Source organism: Lygodium microphyllum, chromosome 17 (genome assembly GCF_053477565.2).
Source record: "Lygodium microphyllum isolate KBCC chromosome 17, Lygodium_microphyllum_v1.1.10, whole genome shotgun sequence".
Taxonomy (NCBI): domain Eukaryota; kingdom Viridiplantae; phylum Streptophyta; class Polypodiopsida; order Schizaeales; family Lygodiaceae; genus Lygodium; species Lygodium microphyllum.
The window spans coordinates 24,182,034-24,198,174 of NC_141151.1; the positions used below are offsets into that span (position 1 = coordinate 24,182,034).

At 40.8% G+C, this 16,141-nt stretch overlaps 1 protein-coding gene across 4 annotated transcripts; it reads right to left on the bottom strand.

Annotated features, from left to right (window-relative positions):
• Positions 1–1,408: 1,408 nt before the first annotated feature.
• Positions 1,409–10,359, bottom strand: LOC148021690 (kinesin-like protein KIN-UB). Of its 4 annotated transcripts, none has more exons than XM_087697183.1 (22): positions 10,230–10,336; positions 9,017–9,061; positions 8,740–8,931; positions 8,067–8,167; positions 7,799–7,921; positions 7,377–7,562; positions 6,974–7,195; positions 6,724–6,886; positions 6,476–6,625; positions 6,263–6,351; positions 5,879–6,091; positions 5,324–5,461; positions 4,961–5,140; positions 4,739–4,864; positions 4,102–4,236; positions 3,854–3,989; positions 3,646–3,738; positions 3,308–3,433; positions 2,870–2,995; positions 2,649–2,792; positions 2,377–2,505; positions 1,409–2,278 (listed from the first exon to the last, which is right to left on the bottom strand). In XM_087697183.1, exons 3-22 carry the CDS (start codon positions 8,909–8,911, stop codon positions 2,118–2,120), a joined length of 2,913 nt encoding a protein of 970 aa, XP_087553309.1. In that variant the 5' UTR covers positions 8,912–8,931; positions 9,017–9,061; positions 10,230–10,336; the 3' UTR covers positions 1,409–2,117. The 4 variants fall into 4 exon arrangements, with proteins under 4 accessions (XP_087553309.1, XP_087553310.1, XP_087553311.1 ...); XM_087697184.1 differs by having other exon boundaries at positions 9,323–10,280; XM_087697185.1 differs by lacking the exon at positions 9,017–9,061 and having other exon boundaries at positions 10,230–10,338.
• Between the last annotated feature and the right edge of the window lie 5,782 nt (positions 10,360–16,141).

Here is a 16,141-nt window from a genome sequence, read left to right on the forward strand (position 1 = left end):
TGAGAGTTAGGCCTAAGTTCTTGACATAATAGCAAGAAAAACCCTTAGACTTTCTCAATAGTCTTGGTATCACCATCCAAGCCAAATCAAGCGCCGAGCTCATGGAAGGAGTATTTATATAAAGATGAGTACAAAACTTGGAAATAAAGAATGTGGTTTTGAAAGACTCACTTGCCAAAGTGTTTATACGCTTAGCAAAACAATAGAATTGGCTACAATTAGTGAAAAGATCAAAGACAAAGTTAAAGAAATAATGACCAAGTATAATAGGAAGTATAGAAGAAGATTGAAACAAGAAAAGAGAGAACAACAAGTACAAAAGGAAATTGAAACAAGGGAGAAAATCAACAAGGTATGTCAAGCAAATCATTTGAGTAAATATGAAGCTCTATTATGACCAAGTGAAATTGCAAATCAAGAAGGGATGACAAGCAAATCAAAATGTGACCAAGTGAAATTGCAAAGATGAGGGTAGCTAGAAAGGTGAGCAACCATGAAGGTAGCAAAGTCATCATAGAGCAGTTTAAAAACCCTAATCACTAAGTTACTTATGGTGCAAATGGGCAATTTATTGAGTGGCAAAGTCATCATAGAAGCATTATGGATCTTGATGTATTAAATAAGCTATATATATAGCTTTAGTAGTTGCGTTTCTTTACCTTGCTATGGATTTCAACTAAAAACTTATACTTGTGTTATTGTCTACACCTTTAACCTATCTAAAAGGATGTTAGAAATACCTTTGGGTGTGTGTGTGTGATCGCACATGTCCACACATTCACAAGTTCTACTATGTTGTCAATTGTCAGCAACTTAATTGGACTACTAATTACTCCTTATCATTCGTTGAAAGCACACCTTCCACAAGGTTTGGGCATGATAGTCGCAACATGCATACGCAAACATAGGTCATTATCTTTCTCTACACTTCAATTATCTTCCAGTACTAACCACATCGAATCCTTGATCATTATTGCTGGAATATATGTCCACCAATTAATTTCCACACAATTATATCAAACAACCCTTGTTAGATGTATACAATCATCATTAAACATTTAGACATACCCAAACACTTGCCCATGCCTCATGATGGCCACCCACCTTCAATATATACTTGCTCATACTTCATCACACAATAAACAACATATGTAATATTAATCTAATGCTTCTATTTGGCACTAACGTATGAAGTGCTAATACACAGCACGACAGTGTCTAGTAAGAGTGAAATATCTCCTGGCTCCACGTTAACTTGCTCGATCAACCCAAATGCACTATTAAAGTCTCATTCTCTACCGCAAGCCATTGAATAAATTTGATAAGTTGATTAACTAGTCAAGTTGGCGAGAATGAATATGCATTGAAATAGCGCGTAAACGCAATGCCAACCAACTGCAACGACAACTTTTCAAGCCCACCAGGCAAGTTATCGTATAGGATGAAGTACGATTTATTTCTACATGTAGATCTACACACGAGCGCTTGATTCAATTTCTTTATGACGTTGGTCCAAGTGGTTTGTATGAGTCTGTATACAGGTGCTCGAGTTCAAACCTCAAATACTCCAGGGTGCGAGAGTTTGATCGACCCCTGCGTCCCGGATCCTCTAAGGCACATTAAAACCTGTTCGCGTCCAAAAAGGATAATGGATACTATGACAATGTAGTCGTCGCCAAAACCCAAAATAAATCAAGTAAGTATTCTCGTTCAAATTTGTGATAGAGGCCACTGTTGGATCCTCCTTAAAAAAAGCCCTAGCCAAAGTCATGGATATGTAGGAGTCACGATTGTTGGCACAAAACCCAGAAGTGGCCATTGGTATATGCGAATGTCATCATGTCGGAAGTGGCTAAGCAAACCTCTTCGATTCCATCCTATATTTTAGGTAACTGCTGATACTGCCATCTAAGCTAAGGCTGGCCCTACATATAGAATTAATGGCTGGACTTCTCGGGTAGGTGTTATAATAGGCACACACTCGACAGTATGCGAGGCTTGAAACACCCCAAGTTCCCAATCACACTTGAGTGAAATGTAATTAAGGAGGATGCAAGAAATGGAAGGTAGCGTGAGGGACGCTGACAGAATAGTGGACAGACTGTGAGTTGCTTGCTCTAAGGGTTGAATTGCAACTTTCTGAGTTCAGTTTGGAATGTGGGACTGGCATTGAGGTTTCGCTTGGCTAGACATCTTATATCGTCGCGTGAACATTCTCGAGAGATCCGAATCAGTTCCCAGAGGGCACCCGCTGCAACCAGGTCCTTTGCATTCACCTCTGCAAGAATAAACAGTGTTAAGGGAAAACCGTAAGTGTCTGCATACACTTAAATTTCGCACACTTAAGATACAATGACATCAGTTCCCCCAGCATACCATGTTGGGCCAAATGGCATAGAGCAAGCTCGATGTGCCTTCGAACCGGGGCTGCCTCCGTATTGGCATTTGCAACCACCCAAGGTAGTGCGCCATCTTCTATAAGGAGGGACCTCGCCTTCTTTTGTCCTGCATCCATCAGCTAACAATTTAGGAATCTGTTGAACCAACCAATGCAGAGCCCCCGGCAGATGTGATCCTAGCATATCCATTGGATGATTTGAAGTACTTATTCGTTTCTTTCCAAAGCATCAATCATAACGACGAAAAACCTTGTCCGGCTCCTCTCGACTCGCATTTTGCGAAGTTAGCAATCCCTCTGGCGATCTGTGCAAGAACATCTGGATGCCTCGATCTGACCATCCCAAGAAGAGCTTTGATCCCTCCCTCTTCTCTCAATTTTCCCTGCAACTTGTCTGCAAAGCAATAATGCCAGTCAAAGCCACATACTGTTTAATCTGTTCAATCCGAAACAAACGAACGTTCAGCGCACCATTTCCACAAAGATTTGCTATTGCTCCTGCCACCATCCTGAGTGTTTGTGGGTCCTCTGCCTCGTTGGCTGTCCTAGCCAGTAACCTAATTCCACTCTGCGCCATGATCAGTTCCTGATTGGTTTCTGCACCAAAAAGGTAACAGCTGCTCGACATTGATTTTCCTTATTGAAGCATCTAGTGAACATCATTATTCTCTCTGAAGTTGTTATACGATGCAGTTCAAACTTTGAAGTACCAATGCATGCCTTTAGGCTAGCATCTTCGAACCCATGCATGTCCACCCATTCTTCTAGCACTGATGCAGATTTGACTGATGGAGTAAAGACTTTTATATGTTGCCTTTCGAAGATCACATAAACATTAAATGCATGAAATTCTCCAAGCTTAGTAATTAGGCCTCTTAATATGCCGTGCCATCCTAATATAAAGCATACCGTTCATGGCAAGATTGGCTATAGCACCAGCAGCCACACGTTGGATGGTTTCGTCCTCTGAACTTTGGAGAAGTGAGAGTAAGGAACCCAATCCGCCAGCCTCCACTATCTTCTCCTGATTGGCTTCTGTTGTAGAACAAAGGGAGTTGGCTATCAATTGACATAAGTTTTGGATAAAGTCCATCTACACGCTATAAGTCTTCCTTGTAAGAAATCATTCTGCCTAGAAGCAAGCATACTCAGAATATTTTTAACGATGCATTGCTCCACATAGAGACATTGCCAAACAAATAGATATAAAAGAAACACCAAAATTATACTGCATGGCAGTTATGAACCTTCTGCTGCGAGATTGGCAACAACTTTAACCGCATGAACTCGAACATCAAGATCTTCAGATTCAAGTAATGACAGAATCTTTTGCAAGCCCACTGCAGCCCACAATCGTCTGAAGGTTAACATAGACTCCTTGAGAAAGACAAATTCATCGAAAAACACTTTAACCATTCATTTAATGTGAGGTTATGTAAGGTTAAGACTTCATGCCTTGTTCAAAGAGCTTTGCAATGGTTGCCCTCTGCCCATTTATTGTCTCTCTCAAATGACTTGATTTATTTAAACTCATTGGTGAATCTGACCCTATCGATAGCTTTGAAGGTTCTCTTTCAGAACGACTCCTCGTCTGAGAGAGAGAGAGAGAGAGAGAGAGAGAGAGAGCATCAGTATCAATTATTCTGATCAATACCTATTCTCGAAAATACCTGCAATATAGATATAGGTGTAAGTCACATCACCTCCTCAGCGTCAAAACTCATTTGTAGCAATTGCTGCTTCAAATTTCTGACCTCTTCCTGTAACTTCTCTCTTTGTTTATGCTGCTCCTCCAGTTCCCGTGTAAGGGAACTCACTTTATCTCTTAGCTTGAAACTCTGAGCAAATAATAAACAAAAGCATATGAACAACATCTTCTAACACTACAAAACAAGATCCTCGCGAAAATGTAGGCAACTGCAGCAGACATTTTGCTACGAGGTGCCAACACAAGTCAAGAGAAAGAACTTCAAAGCTAAACATACAAGCCTTCATCCCTGGGGAGTGTACAGTCTAACGAGAAATGACTCATTGACTGATATGTTCGGCCTATCATTGAAGGAATTGCTCCTAAGTTGCAGGAAAATGAGAAGTTTTTGTAACATAGATGTGTCTGTAAAGTCTGATTTATCTGTCAATATCAGTTTCTCAGAGTGAACGTGTCTATCTGTGTTTTGTGCTTGTATCTATGTCTTCCTGCAGTTAACATGTATGGGAGATGTGTAAAATAAAGAGAGTTAGCAACGTAAGATAGGGCTCTGTGGAAGATAACAAACATGAGAAAATGTGGAACTTTAGTCCATCAACAAGTGCAAGGAAGCAGAGAAAAATCTTCCATACCTCGTCCGTACATATTGTGGCACTTTTCGATTGCCACTCCTGCAGCTTCCTCTCAGCTTGTTCTCTCAATTGAGACTCCTCTTGCAACCTTTGGGTCAACTGTAGAACTTGTTCTTGACTTCCAGTCTATTGGAAAATTTACAGAAGAGAAGTAGAATCAAGGAAAGAAGAACAACAGTGGCTAAGTTCAATGAATCACAGGGCACTAACAGGAATGAATACCTCACTTCTGTCTTTTTGTTTCAATAAACTCTCAACATCTCTCAGTCTTTTCTCCAAGGCTTCCTTCTGACAACGTTCTAGCTCAAATCTCTTTGATTCTTCTTCCAACTCCTGCTGATGTTTTCTCATGCATTCCTCAAGTTCCTTCTGATTTCTCGTTCTTTCATTTTGCGTCTGCAGCTGAATTTGAACAAGTAGCAGATAATTGACGTAAATAGGAAAACAGAGAAATGGCAAACTTAGAAGTCCTACGATTTCGATGGAAGATTTAAGCGTTAGCTAACGATCAACGTAGTTCCAGAGGAATGAGGAACCAATAGTCTCAAAGCTCTTCATATCTGCCACACCCGTAAAAGCTTATACCTCTTTCTCGACCTTCAGAGTTTGTGCGGTGTCCTTGATATCCTTTTCTAGTCTCTCTCTACGAGCACGTTCTTGCTCTAACTTACTTTGAAGTTCGGTATTTTCTTTCTTGAGTCTGGATTTTTCTGCAGTAATGTCCTGTTGGATAAGACACAAGAATCCGACTGATCAGTGTCAGTATGAGGCTTGGACCAACTCGACACTGATACAACATGCTTGTAATAAATTGGATCAAGTTTTGAGTCAATCCGATTAAGAAGTGACTTTCTTTTGTGCAAATTAGTTGATTCAGCAGTGAGCTCATTTTTTCATTTTGATCATCGTTTCCTTGTGCATTGGCAGCGAAATAGCAGGGCCAATGAAGCTATGCATCTTGGATATCAATACAAATGCAACACTTTCCTGTAGTGTAATTGGATCGATTTACAGTACATTCATAAACTGAGCAACTTTGTTATGCAATGAGTTGATTAGCCAGTTTATCCTGATCATCATTGATGCTGATGCACTGTCAGTAGGATGCGAGAGCTATAAAGTAAGAAGACAAGGGGATACCTGCGTTGCCGCTGCAAGCTTCTTCTCTGCCTCCGTTACTGCAATTTGAGCTTCTTCGATTTTCCTCTCCTTTTCATCCTCCGCATCGAGCACTGCCTTACTTTGCCGCTCATTTTCTGCAATCAGTCGATCAAGATCTATCTCTAACTTTCTGCAGAGGCTTTTATAATCGAACTCTTCTCTAAGCTTCACCATGTTTTCAACTTTCATAGCCTGTTAATGGTACGCATTACACTGATTTTTAAGAATCATTCTACACAAAAGTTAGTTATAAAAGCACAAAAGAGCCAGCATGTCAAAACTTTTATCATACAACCAACATCAGCTATAAAAGCACACAAAAGCCAGTATATCAAACGGTTTATCGTATAACAGATAACTTACTCTCTGACCAAACAGAATTGTGCTTGTTGTTTCCCCCCGATGCTGAGGTGATGGCCCAATAGTTATGATAAGTGAGGTCCTCGCTGTCCCTGGCAAGATAAGATCACCATTTAAAAGAAGAAGGCAACAAGCTGCCTTATATATCTTTTCACGAAGTAGACAATGAAACTATAAACGCTATACAGAATGTGGCAAAGTTCTTCAGAACCTTACCTCCGAACGAATCTCTGAGCAATCTAGTTAGCTTAGAGTCCCTGATAGGCACATGCGGACTACTTTCAGCAAGCGCATTGATGCACTTTCCGAGGGCAGTGAGTGACAAGTTAATGTACTTTGCTTCTTCCAATAGAAGGCCTTCGCTACCTGAAGACAAAGCAGAGAGTATTGTCTAAAAAATGAGGAAATGCTACATGAGCACTGCAAGCAGCGATTTTAATCACAACAGAAACAAAGATTCCCACCTGATTTGACAACCCTCTCTGATCCTGCCAAGTCAACTATAAGCAGTTTGCTTTTCCGAATAGTTGAAATTGTATGTCCCTTTGACTGCATGCTTGATCCATTCTCACTGAGAACAGCAACTTCTCTCTCCTGCTTGACTTTGACAGTCTTTTTGACATTTACCTGGTATAATCCAACACCTAAGAATTGTGACATGTTTTTCCATTACGTGAATAAATAATGCCTTTGAGAGATATTGATGGTGCGTACCAGAAGTATTGCATGACTACGAGACGACTCAGTATTCAGCTTTGTGTTTGAAGCAATACGATTTGCCTCTCCAGTCTTCAAGAGCTCAACAAAGCTCTTCTGATCTCGGACTTCGACGGAAGTCGCACCAGGTAATGCTATATCACCAGTCTTAGGATCCTCAACAATAGATATATTGTCTTTCTCAGGGGCAAGAAGATCCTGTACTGCCTCCATATATAGCTGTAGCATTGCCTCAAAAAGAACACTTGTTAGTTGTTACAAAGAAATATGAAAGCATTTCATTCAAGTCTACCATGACCTCGTAGAGTGGACATGAAGATTAGACTTTCAATATTAAAGCCATTGTACTATCCATTGTTGTTCCAAATACCACAAACGAGCGTTTGAAATCACATTAGACCTGTAAATATGAGACTGTCACTGAATCTTGATCACAGGATGAATCGGCAAGGATGTCTTCCATTGCTCGCACCATTATCCCACGGTCAGCCGTATCTTCTTCACCCAATTTTCCCAGAGTGAACGTTTTCCCAGTCCCCGTCTGTCCGTAAGCCATAACTGTCCCATTATAACCCTCCAGCACACTCTGCAAACAGAAACCAATCGTGGCAACTACATGGTTGAGATTATCATCGATTGATAAAACATGGCCATTGCAGTGCTGTGCAATTCGAGACTGTTTAAGCATTGCTAAAATTAAGATTTGTGGCAGTAGGATCGCGCGTGATGGAGACTTAGCTAATCAAGTTGTTCAAAGCTTCTTAAGTAAACAAGAAAACAAAGCACAAGAAAACTGAAAGGAACAGAGAACATAGAAGCAACCTCAACTACTGGTTTTGCAACTACTTCATAGACGCGCCTTTGAGAAGCGGTCTCAGTCAATATCTCATCAAATTGAAAAGTCTCACAGTCCCAGCTATTCTTTCGTAGCTTGAGTCGTTTCAACTGCAGTCACGAAATCAAGTTGGCAAGTCACGATAGCCGAATATCAATAGTGGGAAAGACGTTTTCTTATGTTTCCAGCTGTAAAACCAGAAGATAATGGACATATTTTTGTAACAAGGAAGAAAGCTTGGAAGAGCAATATAACCTCTGGCATCAATTCGACATAATCAGCAAAATCGGCATCCGACTTTAGCTCCTCTGCATTCCTCGGACGAAGCCTCACCGCAACCCTGACCCTTCCCGCAACTGATGATAATCAAGCAGACGATGATATCATCATGTATTCTCAAACTGTATTTCTATGAGCAAATTGTTAATCGTATGACGCTATTTCAAAGCATGAAGGGACATCTTCTTACGATAACTCAGAATGCATTTCTGTGAGAAAAGTACAAGTGACCACTAAATAAGGCATCTAAGACGATGCAACGCCTTGCCATTTCAAAAGAGATTTATTCAAAATGGCAAAGGGTTTTAATTCTTTGAAGACTGGAGCGAGCCGGGAGTTTTTCAGATGTATGTTCAGCTATCCCTCTCCAAATCTTAGTCAGTATCACCGACAGCTGGTCAGTTATTTCAGGTTTTTGAACGTTAAAGAAGAGCGCAACGCAGTGTTTCAGGATCCGGCTATCCTGATTCCCACTCTGATTTGCAGAATTCCGAGTCTATCACGGTGACTACTGGCATTTACACCTGCTCTTCACAGCGTACACTGTGCAATATTTTGATTCTTCAGAGTGTGCAGTATGATTATATGATTATGATGACTATGAATTCAAGTAGTATCCTCTAATGCTCGCTTCTAAAGATAAACGAACCTCCTGAATCATCTTTCCCACTCCTTCCTTGGCTCGCACGCCTCCCTTGCTGAGCTGTGGATGGCGTTGTCGACCTGATCCTGGACGGAGGAGGGACTGTGGGAGAAGAAGCTGTTTGAACTGCCGGTTTGACGCAAGAGCTCAATGAGAGGGGCCTTTCAAGGCGCACCATTATCAATTTAGGCGATCAACCTGCAATGGCATTACACTCGTGAGAAGAGAGTCGTACAATAACGCGGCATTCTGTGCAAAAAACCGACAGTATTGCGACAATCACCTGTTTTAAGCTAGGCCTGTAGTTGAATATGCCGTTGCTCCTAGCCTGAAGATTTCAACAATATGTGTCTCGCAGTTAAGAATGCTAATCTATGTTCACTGTTAGCTCTACTTGCTTAAGCTGTTAATCTATCTTAAACTCGCTTGTTGCCGGCAATAATGAGCACTCCGAGCTATCTGCTCGCAGGCAATGACAGAAGAAACGCTTGAAGGAACCATACGAACGAGATATTATAGACTTTTAGGGTCTCACAAAGGCGTAGTTTCATGCAATTTCAATCTCAATCAAGATCAATCGCGGGCTTACACAGAGCTTCTCGGTGCAGCCCGAGCTTCATCCGAAGCTCAGAAGGATTCTGCGAAGCGGCGAAGCAGGACACTATGCTCTCGCTTTGCTTCTAGGAGACCAGCTTGGTTACGTGCCCTTCCTAATACGAAACAAGGCAAGGCAGTGGCGTCCTCCGTTGTAAAGCGATTCCGAGGTAATGCTGCGATGTGTCCGCACACAACAATTCACGACAAAGGGAAGGACGTGCAAAGGGCCCCGAAGGGAGGACGGAACGCCGTGGGAAAGGCGGGGGAGAGAGAGAGAGAGAGAGAGATGACTGTCGGCCATGGTTTCACCTGACTACCACATCACACGCACTTAATTAATCAGAAACGTCTGGCAAATTTGCTGAGTCTTATGGAATAGCCAATACCAATTTCTTTTTACTATTTGTTGCAATAGAAAGGTTCTACTTCCCGAATAAACGGAAGTAGTGACTAGCACGTTCAACGTCCTAATTAATTCAGCATCAAATGCTCCACCTCTGCTGTGATCGTGCTATGTTCATGGCAAAGTTCATGATTGATCCTGATTCCAGTACAAAAGGGCTGTCTCAGAATTTCAAGGTCGCGATGTCACACTGTGGAAAAGGAGTAGACGACGACAGAAAGAAAAGGAGAGGCACAATCTCTCTCGCTAGAGCTGGTCCAGGCTTGTAAGCACATTATAGCATTGTAGGCAGACGCCATAGCTTGGTCAACTGAAGATAACCATCATGAAAAACGACAGGCATAATCTCTTGCTAGGCCTGATCCAGGCTTGCCACATAGAGCTACCGTTACTATAGATAGGTTTGTCAACAGACGCCATAGCTCGAGCATTTGGGAAAACATATACAGCGGAGTCGGTTGAGAAATTAAAATCTTCAACAGACAGACAGACATACCCGCAGAAGGCTCGCTAATTGCAATCGCCAGCAGTGATCGGCAATCGGCAATCCAAATGTTGAAATCTGATGGAGTACAGTCAGCTCGAGACCCGTTGGTCGCCTGCTGTAGCAAAACGCATCGTGGATTCAAATTTGTGCTTTTGCCTTTTATCTTTTTGGAAAATTTACATGGGACTCCACAAGTTGATCTCATCAAGGTAAACAGGCCAGTAAAAGGGCACGTTGGTAAAGAGCACGAGTCCGGCCCTTTCCGCTTGTGGAATTTTAGGCACGCCCCTAGGCCTATTCCCAAAGCCTTCATAGTGAGAGGGGCGAATAATCTTCGGTTGGAACACAATCAAATGTAAGAGGGGCTCCACATGGGCGCAATTACAAATAGTTTTTTTTTAAATAATGCGCAGAGAATATCAATATTATGAATAAAAGGTATTTACAAATAGTTGTCCAAACTTTCTTACTGCACCAAAAGGAACCTGAAAATCTAGGGGAACCAACGACTCCCCTTCACTTAAGCAACGGAAACGCCCCCACCCCCCTCCCACAAAGATCGTTCAATGACACCTTCTTTTCACTCTTCCTTTTGGCAATGCCTCTAGCCTCTTAGTCGCTTCACTCACAAATTCTGCAAAAACTCCCTTGTCACGATAAATGACATATGCATTAAATAATGCAATAGTTGTAGGAGGGTGTACCCTATTTAACATGTATCACAATTGTGATAGCGATCACAACTACCTTGGCTTCTTGAACATGCCTACAAGTCACACTAGGCGCTCCGCGCCTAGACTCAGCCGGCGCCGGGGTGGGCACGATTTTTGCGGGCGGGGGCGGGTGCTAGACGCATGGCACTCGCCCCCGTGTTCTCTTTTTTTCTTGTGGGGGAGGTGGGGGGCTGCCACGTGGCACCTGCCCCCCACCTCTCGTTAACTAATAGTAAAGATGTATTGTCACCCAAATCTTGAAGGTTCTAGGAGGAAATACTCCACTACTTATTAGTAGCAAATAAATAAAATCAATCACCCTTCCAACTCCACCTCTGCTCTAGCGCAATGCTCTTTCCCCTAGTCCTCTTAGCTCTACCCCTCTATAGCTTAACGTTGCCTAGCTCATTCTCCTCTCCAACACTAGCAAGTCTACCTCCTCTACCACAATGCCCACCCATCACTCCTCATACGTTGGGCCATCTTCGGAGCTAAAAACACCCTCTACACCACTTGCAATAGTCTCAGATGTGTGAATATTTCATTTTGCACAAAGATTTTTGAATTTACATGATTTAGAATTTTACTAAATTAATGTAATAGAATGAATGGTGTGTAAATCAATAAAATCATATGATCTATTATACGCTTTGTAATCTATTACAATGGTTGATTGGAATATACACTAATTGATTGGTGGATTGCTTTCAATTCAAGTAGAAACCGTAATGTTCATTATTGACCAATTTCTCATGCAAGGTTTATATTAAACACTATTCATTAAGCATAAAGTTCTCAAATAATACAATTCATTGAATCCAATGGTATATTAATTTGTCTAGTTTTGTTACGCGATTTGAGAAGACACATATGGAGGAAACCCTTACCAAATATTATATTTATCTTCACCATGATTCTTCAGTTCATGGTTTTCTCTCTCATTTTACTTTGTTGTCCACCTTAGGACATCAAATTAGCTTGTTTTAGATGTTATCAATATGTAAGGATGAGGTGGAGATCTTTAACGTTGAGTATCAAGTTGTGTTCTTAAATAACTAACATGGCACACTCTACCACCTTCTTTCCTCTTCTCACCATTTGTCCATGAATAAATTTCTCTTCGATACATGTTATACAAAACCACACTCCATCTATCGGTGGTTGAATCACCATCTTTGGTGCATGGAGGATCACATGCACTTCCAATATTTTTCTCACGCACGAGTCACATACCATCAAGTCTATTTACATGGCTAATCCTAATGCTCATACCTTCTCTTCAATAAGGCAAGATACTTGAATCATTGTTGACAATCAAAGGCCATGTTTTCCATGTGAAAAAGAAGCTTGTCATTTCTCTTCTCCACCTTGCAACTGGTTGCTTATAAGCACTTATTTTTAAGTAGTTTGGTTGTGGGTTGTCCACTGTGTCCATAATTGTAAACAACTTTCTTGAAGCAATGCTTTTCTATTCAAGGATGTCATTAGATGGCAATTAAGACTCAATCCACCAATGATTGAATGGAAACATTTGGTAGTATCAAGATGAGCTCAATGGTAGGACATGGATGAACTCCATTATTCATTTAAGAGCTCAGCTCTCCCATGGCTTAACTATCTCTCACTTAGTTGGTTGTACTCTAGCCCCAAACCACCTAAGCTTTCTTCATACTCCTCATGCAATCAAAAAACCAAGAGATTTAAGTAGTGGACTCCCACTTATCTTCCTATGTTGTAGTTTGAAAGCTTAAAGGCTTGTAGATGGTATCATTATTTGAGTGATGTGCTCCTCAAGTCTCCACCTTAACTCTTTTGCATCCATATCAAGTAACATCACCACCAAGAAGAAGATAGAGAAGGAAAGAAGAAGAAGAAAAGTATATGTTAGTGATGTGGTCCATTGGAAAAGGTGCTCCTTCCTAGTTGGGTTGGACTTTAAGGGTTAGGGAGGATGGATTACAAGAAGTGAAAGGCGAAAGGCTCAATGTAGAAGTAGAGTTGATGGCTCAATGTTCTCCATAAACTCATGCAATTGCTTCTCAAGTGGATTATAGCTTCTCTCAAGGAAGATTGTTATTGTTGAGGAGAGACCAAGATGTGTCTTTCTCAAAGAAGATAAGGTATCAATAGTTGAAGATCTTTAATTTCTTCTAAAACAATTAAGGGTACAAGGTGGCCTTGCCTTTTCTTGGCATTTTTGCATCTTGAGATGTTCAAGAAGATATCCTTCTTTTGTTTATGTCTTCTTCAAACTTGGTCTCCTACAACTTGCCACATGTTCTTAATTTACATTCACTTGATGAAGCCTTGAGAGGAACATGTAATTCTTTCTAGTTCAAAAAATTGAAAAAAACATAGTACAAGTTGAACTCATTATCACTTTACCTTGTATTGTGCCTACTAACCCCCCCCCCCCCCCCACCCAATGCATGACAAATGTGGCAATCTTTGAAGTGTTATAGGGGTGTGGTGTGCTTAATGGATATTGCTAGACTCCTTTGGTGTGCATGATATTTTTCCTATTTGAAATTTTTTAATATACGATCTGAATTGATCATTTATTTCTATGCAAAGGAAGTACAATGTCACAACCTTGAAATAAGCCACTCATAGAAGTTTGGATTATATGGAAGTGATATGCAGGTGTCAAGAACTTGCGATGTCATTGCCACGAATGATATGTATATAATTACATCTAGGATCACGTTATTTGGGCCTATTTACTAGTAGTATGCAACCCATCCCCTGTTAAGAGCTTGTCAAGCAAAAGATATTATAATAGTTCTTTGTTTAATGGAAAGTTGGTACCACTACCAACATTCTAGGGAAGTGGAGGCAACATATATAAGATCACACATAGAAGTCATCATAGCTCTTCTATGCTCACTTATAGTCATTAGATGACTTTTGCTTTTGGCAACTAAAGCTTGGATGGTATACCATTCCCACTCGACTATGCTTTGTAGTTGTGTACTAGTAGCACTCATAGGGAAGTAGGGGCAACATATGTTGGATCACACACGGAAGTCATCATAGCTCTTATTTGTTCACTTGCAATCATTGGATGACTTTTACTTTTTCCAAATAAAGCTTAGATGGTATACCATTCCCATGCAACTATGCTTCATCCTTCTATTCTCTATTCTAGCTCCTGTACCTCTACCAATCTCTTTTGGTAGTGCTTTGTGTGAGAAGAAGGAAATAATTGAAAGTTCTTGGCTATAGCTTTGGGGATGAAATGTGAGAGCACCTCCATCATCAATGGATAATTATCAGAGATGTATTCTTGCTCTTCCCATGTCACTCATATTGTCAGAAGCTTTTCATGCTCCTCAGTTAGAACACCAATGTCAACTTGAATGTACATCCAAGAAACCAATGATATCACATCATCAATTTCCTTATGGCACTTAGTTACTAGTTGATTCTCCTTTTATACCATTTCTTACCCCATCTCTAAAGATCTATCATGATCAATTTAGGATGCAAGAATATTGGAAGGTTGGTTTGACTCCAAGTTCATATCCCTTTTTGTCGAAGCACTAATCGTGTTTCTTGACTAAGTTGATAGGTTTAAGTGCATGTAGGATCTATGATAGTTTGGATGCCACTTTTGATTTGGTAGTAGTAGGTACAAGTTTGGTGAATTTGTCATTCTTGGCAATCAAGGATAATTGCTTGCTTGGAACCTTGAATAGATTGGAAGTAGGTATTTACTTAGAATCCTTGAGTATGTGTTGAGATATTTGCAATCACACCTACTTCAGTCCCTTTGTGAGAAGCAGTGAGGGCTCAGGACCAGAATCCCATATGCACAATAGGAGAAAGTACCACCACTCAATTCCTATAAAGCATTATACTTGCACTCTTTTTCTAATGCAATGATGGTACTCTTTTCTTTCCAGTAAAGTGTCATGTCATTGTCAATACACAAGATTGTGTTTATGAGTCCAAGTCCCAATCTTGGAACCTAATTCACTTGTGTAACAATTTGTCCTAGTCATGGTCAATGTCTACATGAGTTCCTTTTTCCTCTTTCAACCTCCATAGCTTCCACATCTGCCATGCTCTAGATCCCTCGTATTTCATATGGTATCAGAGCTCAACTAAGCATGGCTTAGCATGTCTTAGGTCTCCTCTCTACTCCTTCAACTCCTCTTCATCCCTGGATAGCTCAGGATCAATGTACAATTCATTTTCTAAACTTCATCTTCAGTCAAGCTTGTGGCAACCATAGCCAAACAGCATATAGCTCTAATTGAGCTCTTAGATCTTGCAATAGAGACTTTATTTCTACACGCTTCCTTCTAAGGAATTGTCCATGACTTCAAGGCACTTCATCTTGTCACGACAAACGTCAAGATTGTGCGCCATAGCACCCAACATTGCAAAGATTGTACCTCGCTACCAGAAAGACGACAGCAGACTGTCATACAGTCGAATCCTCCTGTGTGTGTTGCGGAATGCCCTACAACCATAGGGCTTTGGAAGTTGTATAAGCTTCCTCCTCACCAAATCATTCGTGCCATTGCTGCCTATACGAGCTACTGTAAACGAAAAATCAGTCGCCTCTCTATCAGAAACCCTAGTCCTCCATAGCCACAAGCACCAAAAGCTCATAATTGTCATCATCTCTTTATTCTCCTTAGTCCAAGAAACTTATTGCCACTGTGGTCTATTATCGCAGTCAAAACCCAACAAGATTTACCACTCAAATCAATAAGAAAGGGAAGCTGTGAAGATTTTTTGAAGATCATCAAGTCAAACTCAAGCAACAAACATCAAAGTTCAAACTAGTATCTTTTGATACTACACTGCCATTACTTATGTCTTTTGACACATTAAAAATCAACTCTATTACTGAAAATTTTTAGAGTTTCAAGATTGATTCTCGATGGAAATTATGAAGACTAAGGTTTGAAATATCTTGAAGGATTTTTTGAAAGGTTGAAGATTCAAGGACATAGTGTCCATTGACACTCACCTAGTGCTTCTTGGCACTTATACTCAACTACTCTGCTGCTGAAATCTAGTGCTGATTTGTTGTTGCTCCAGCCTTCTAACATGGGAAAAGACTCTCCAACTGCTCGCTTCAAAGGAGTCGAGTTTCACACCTGGTAGACCCGCATCAAACTCATCCTGATGAAGAAGGGCCTCTGGGCCATTACCACTGGAAAAGAAAAGAAGCCTTGTGATGCGGATCTTGCT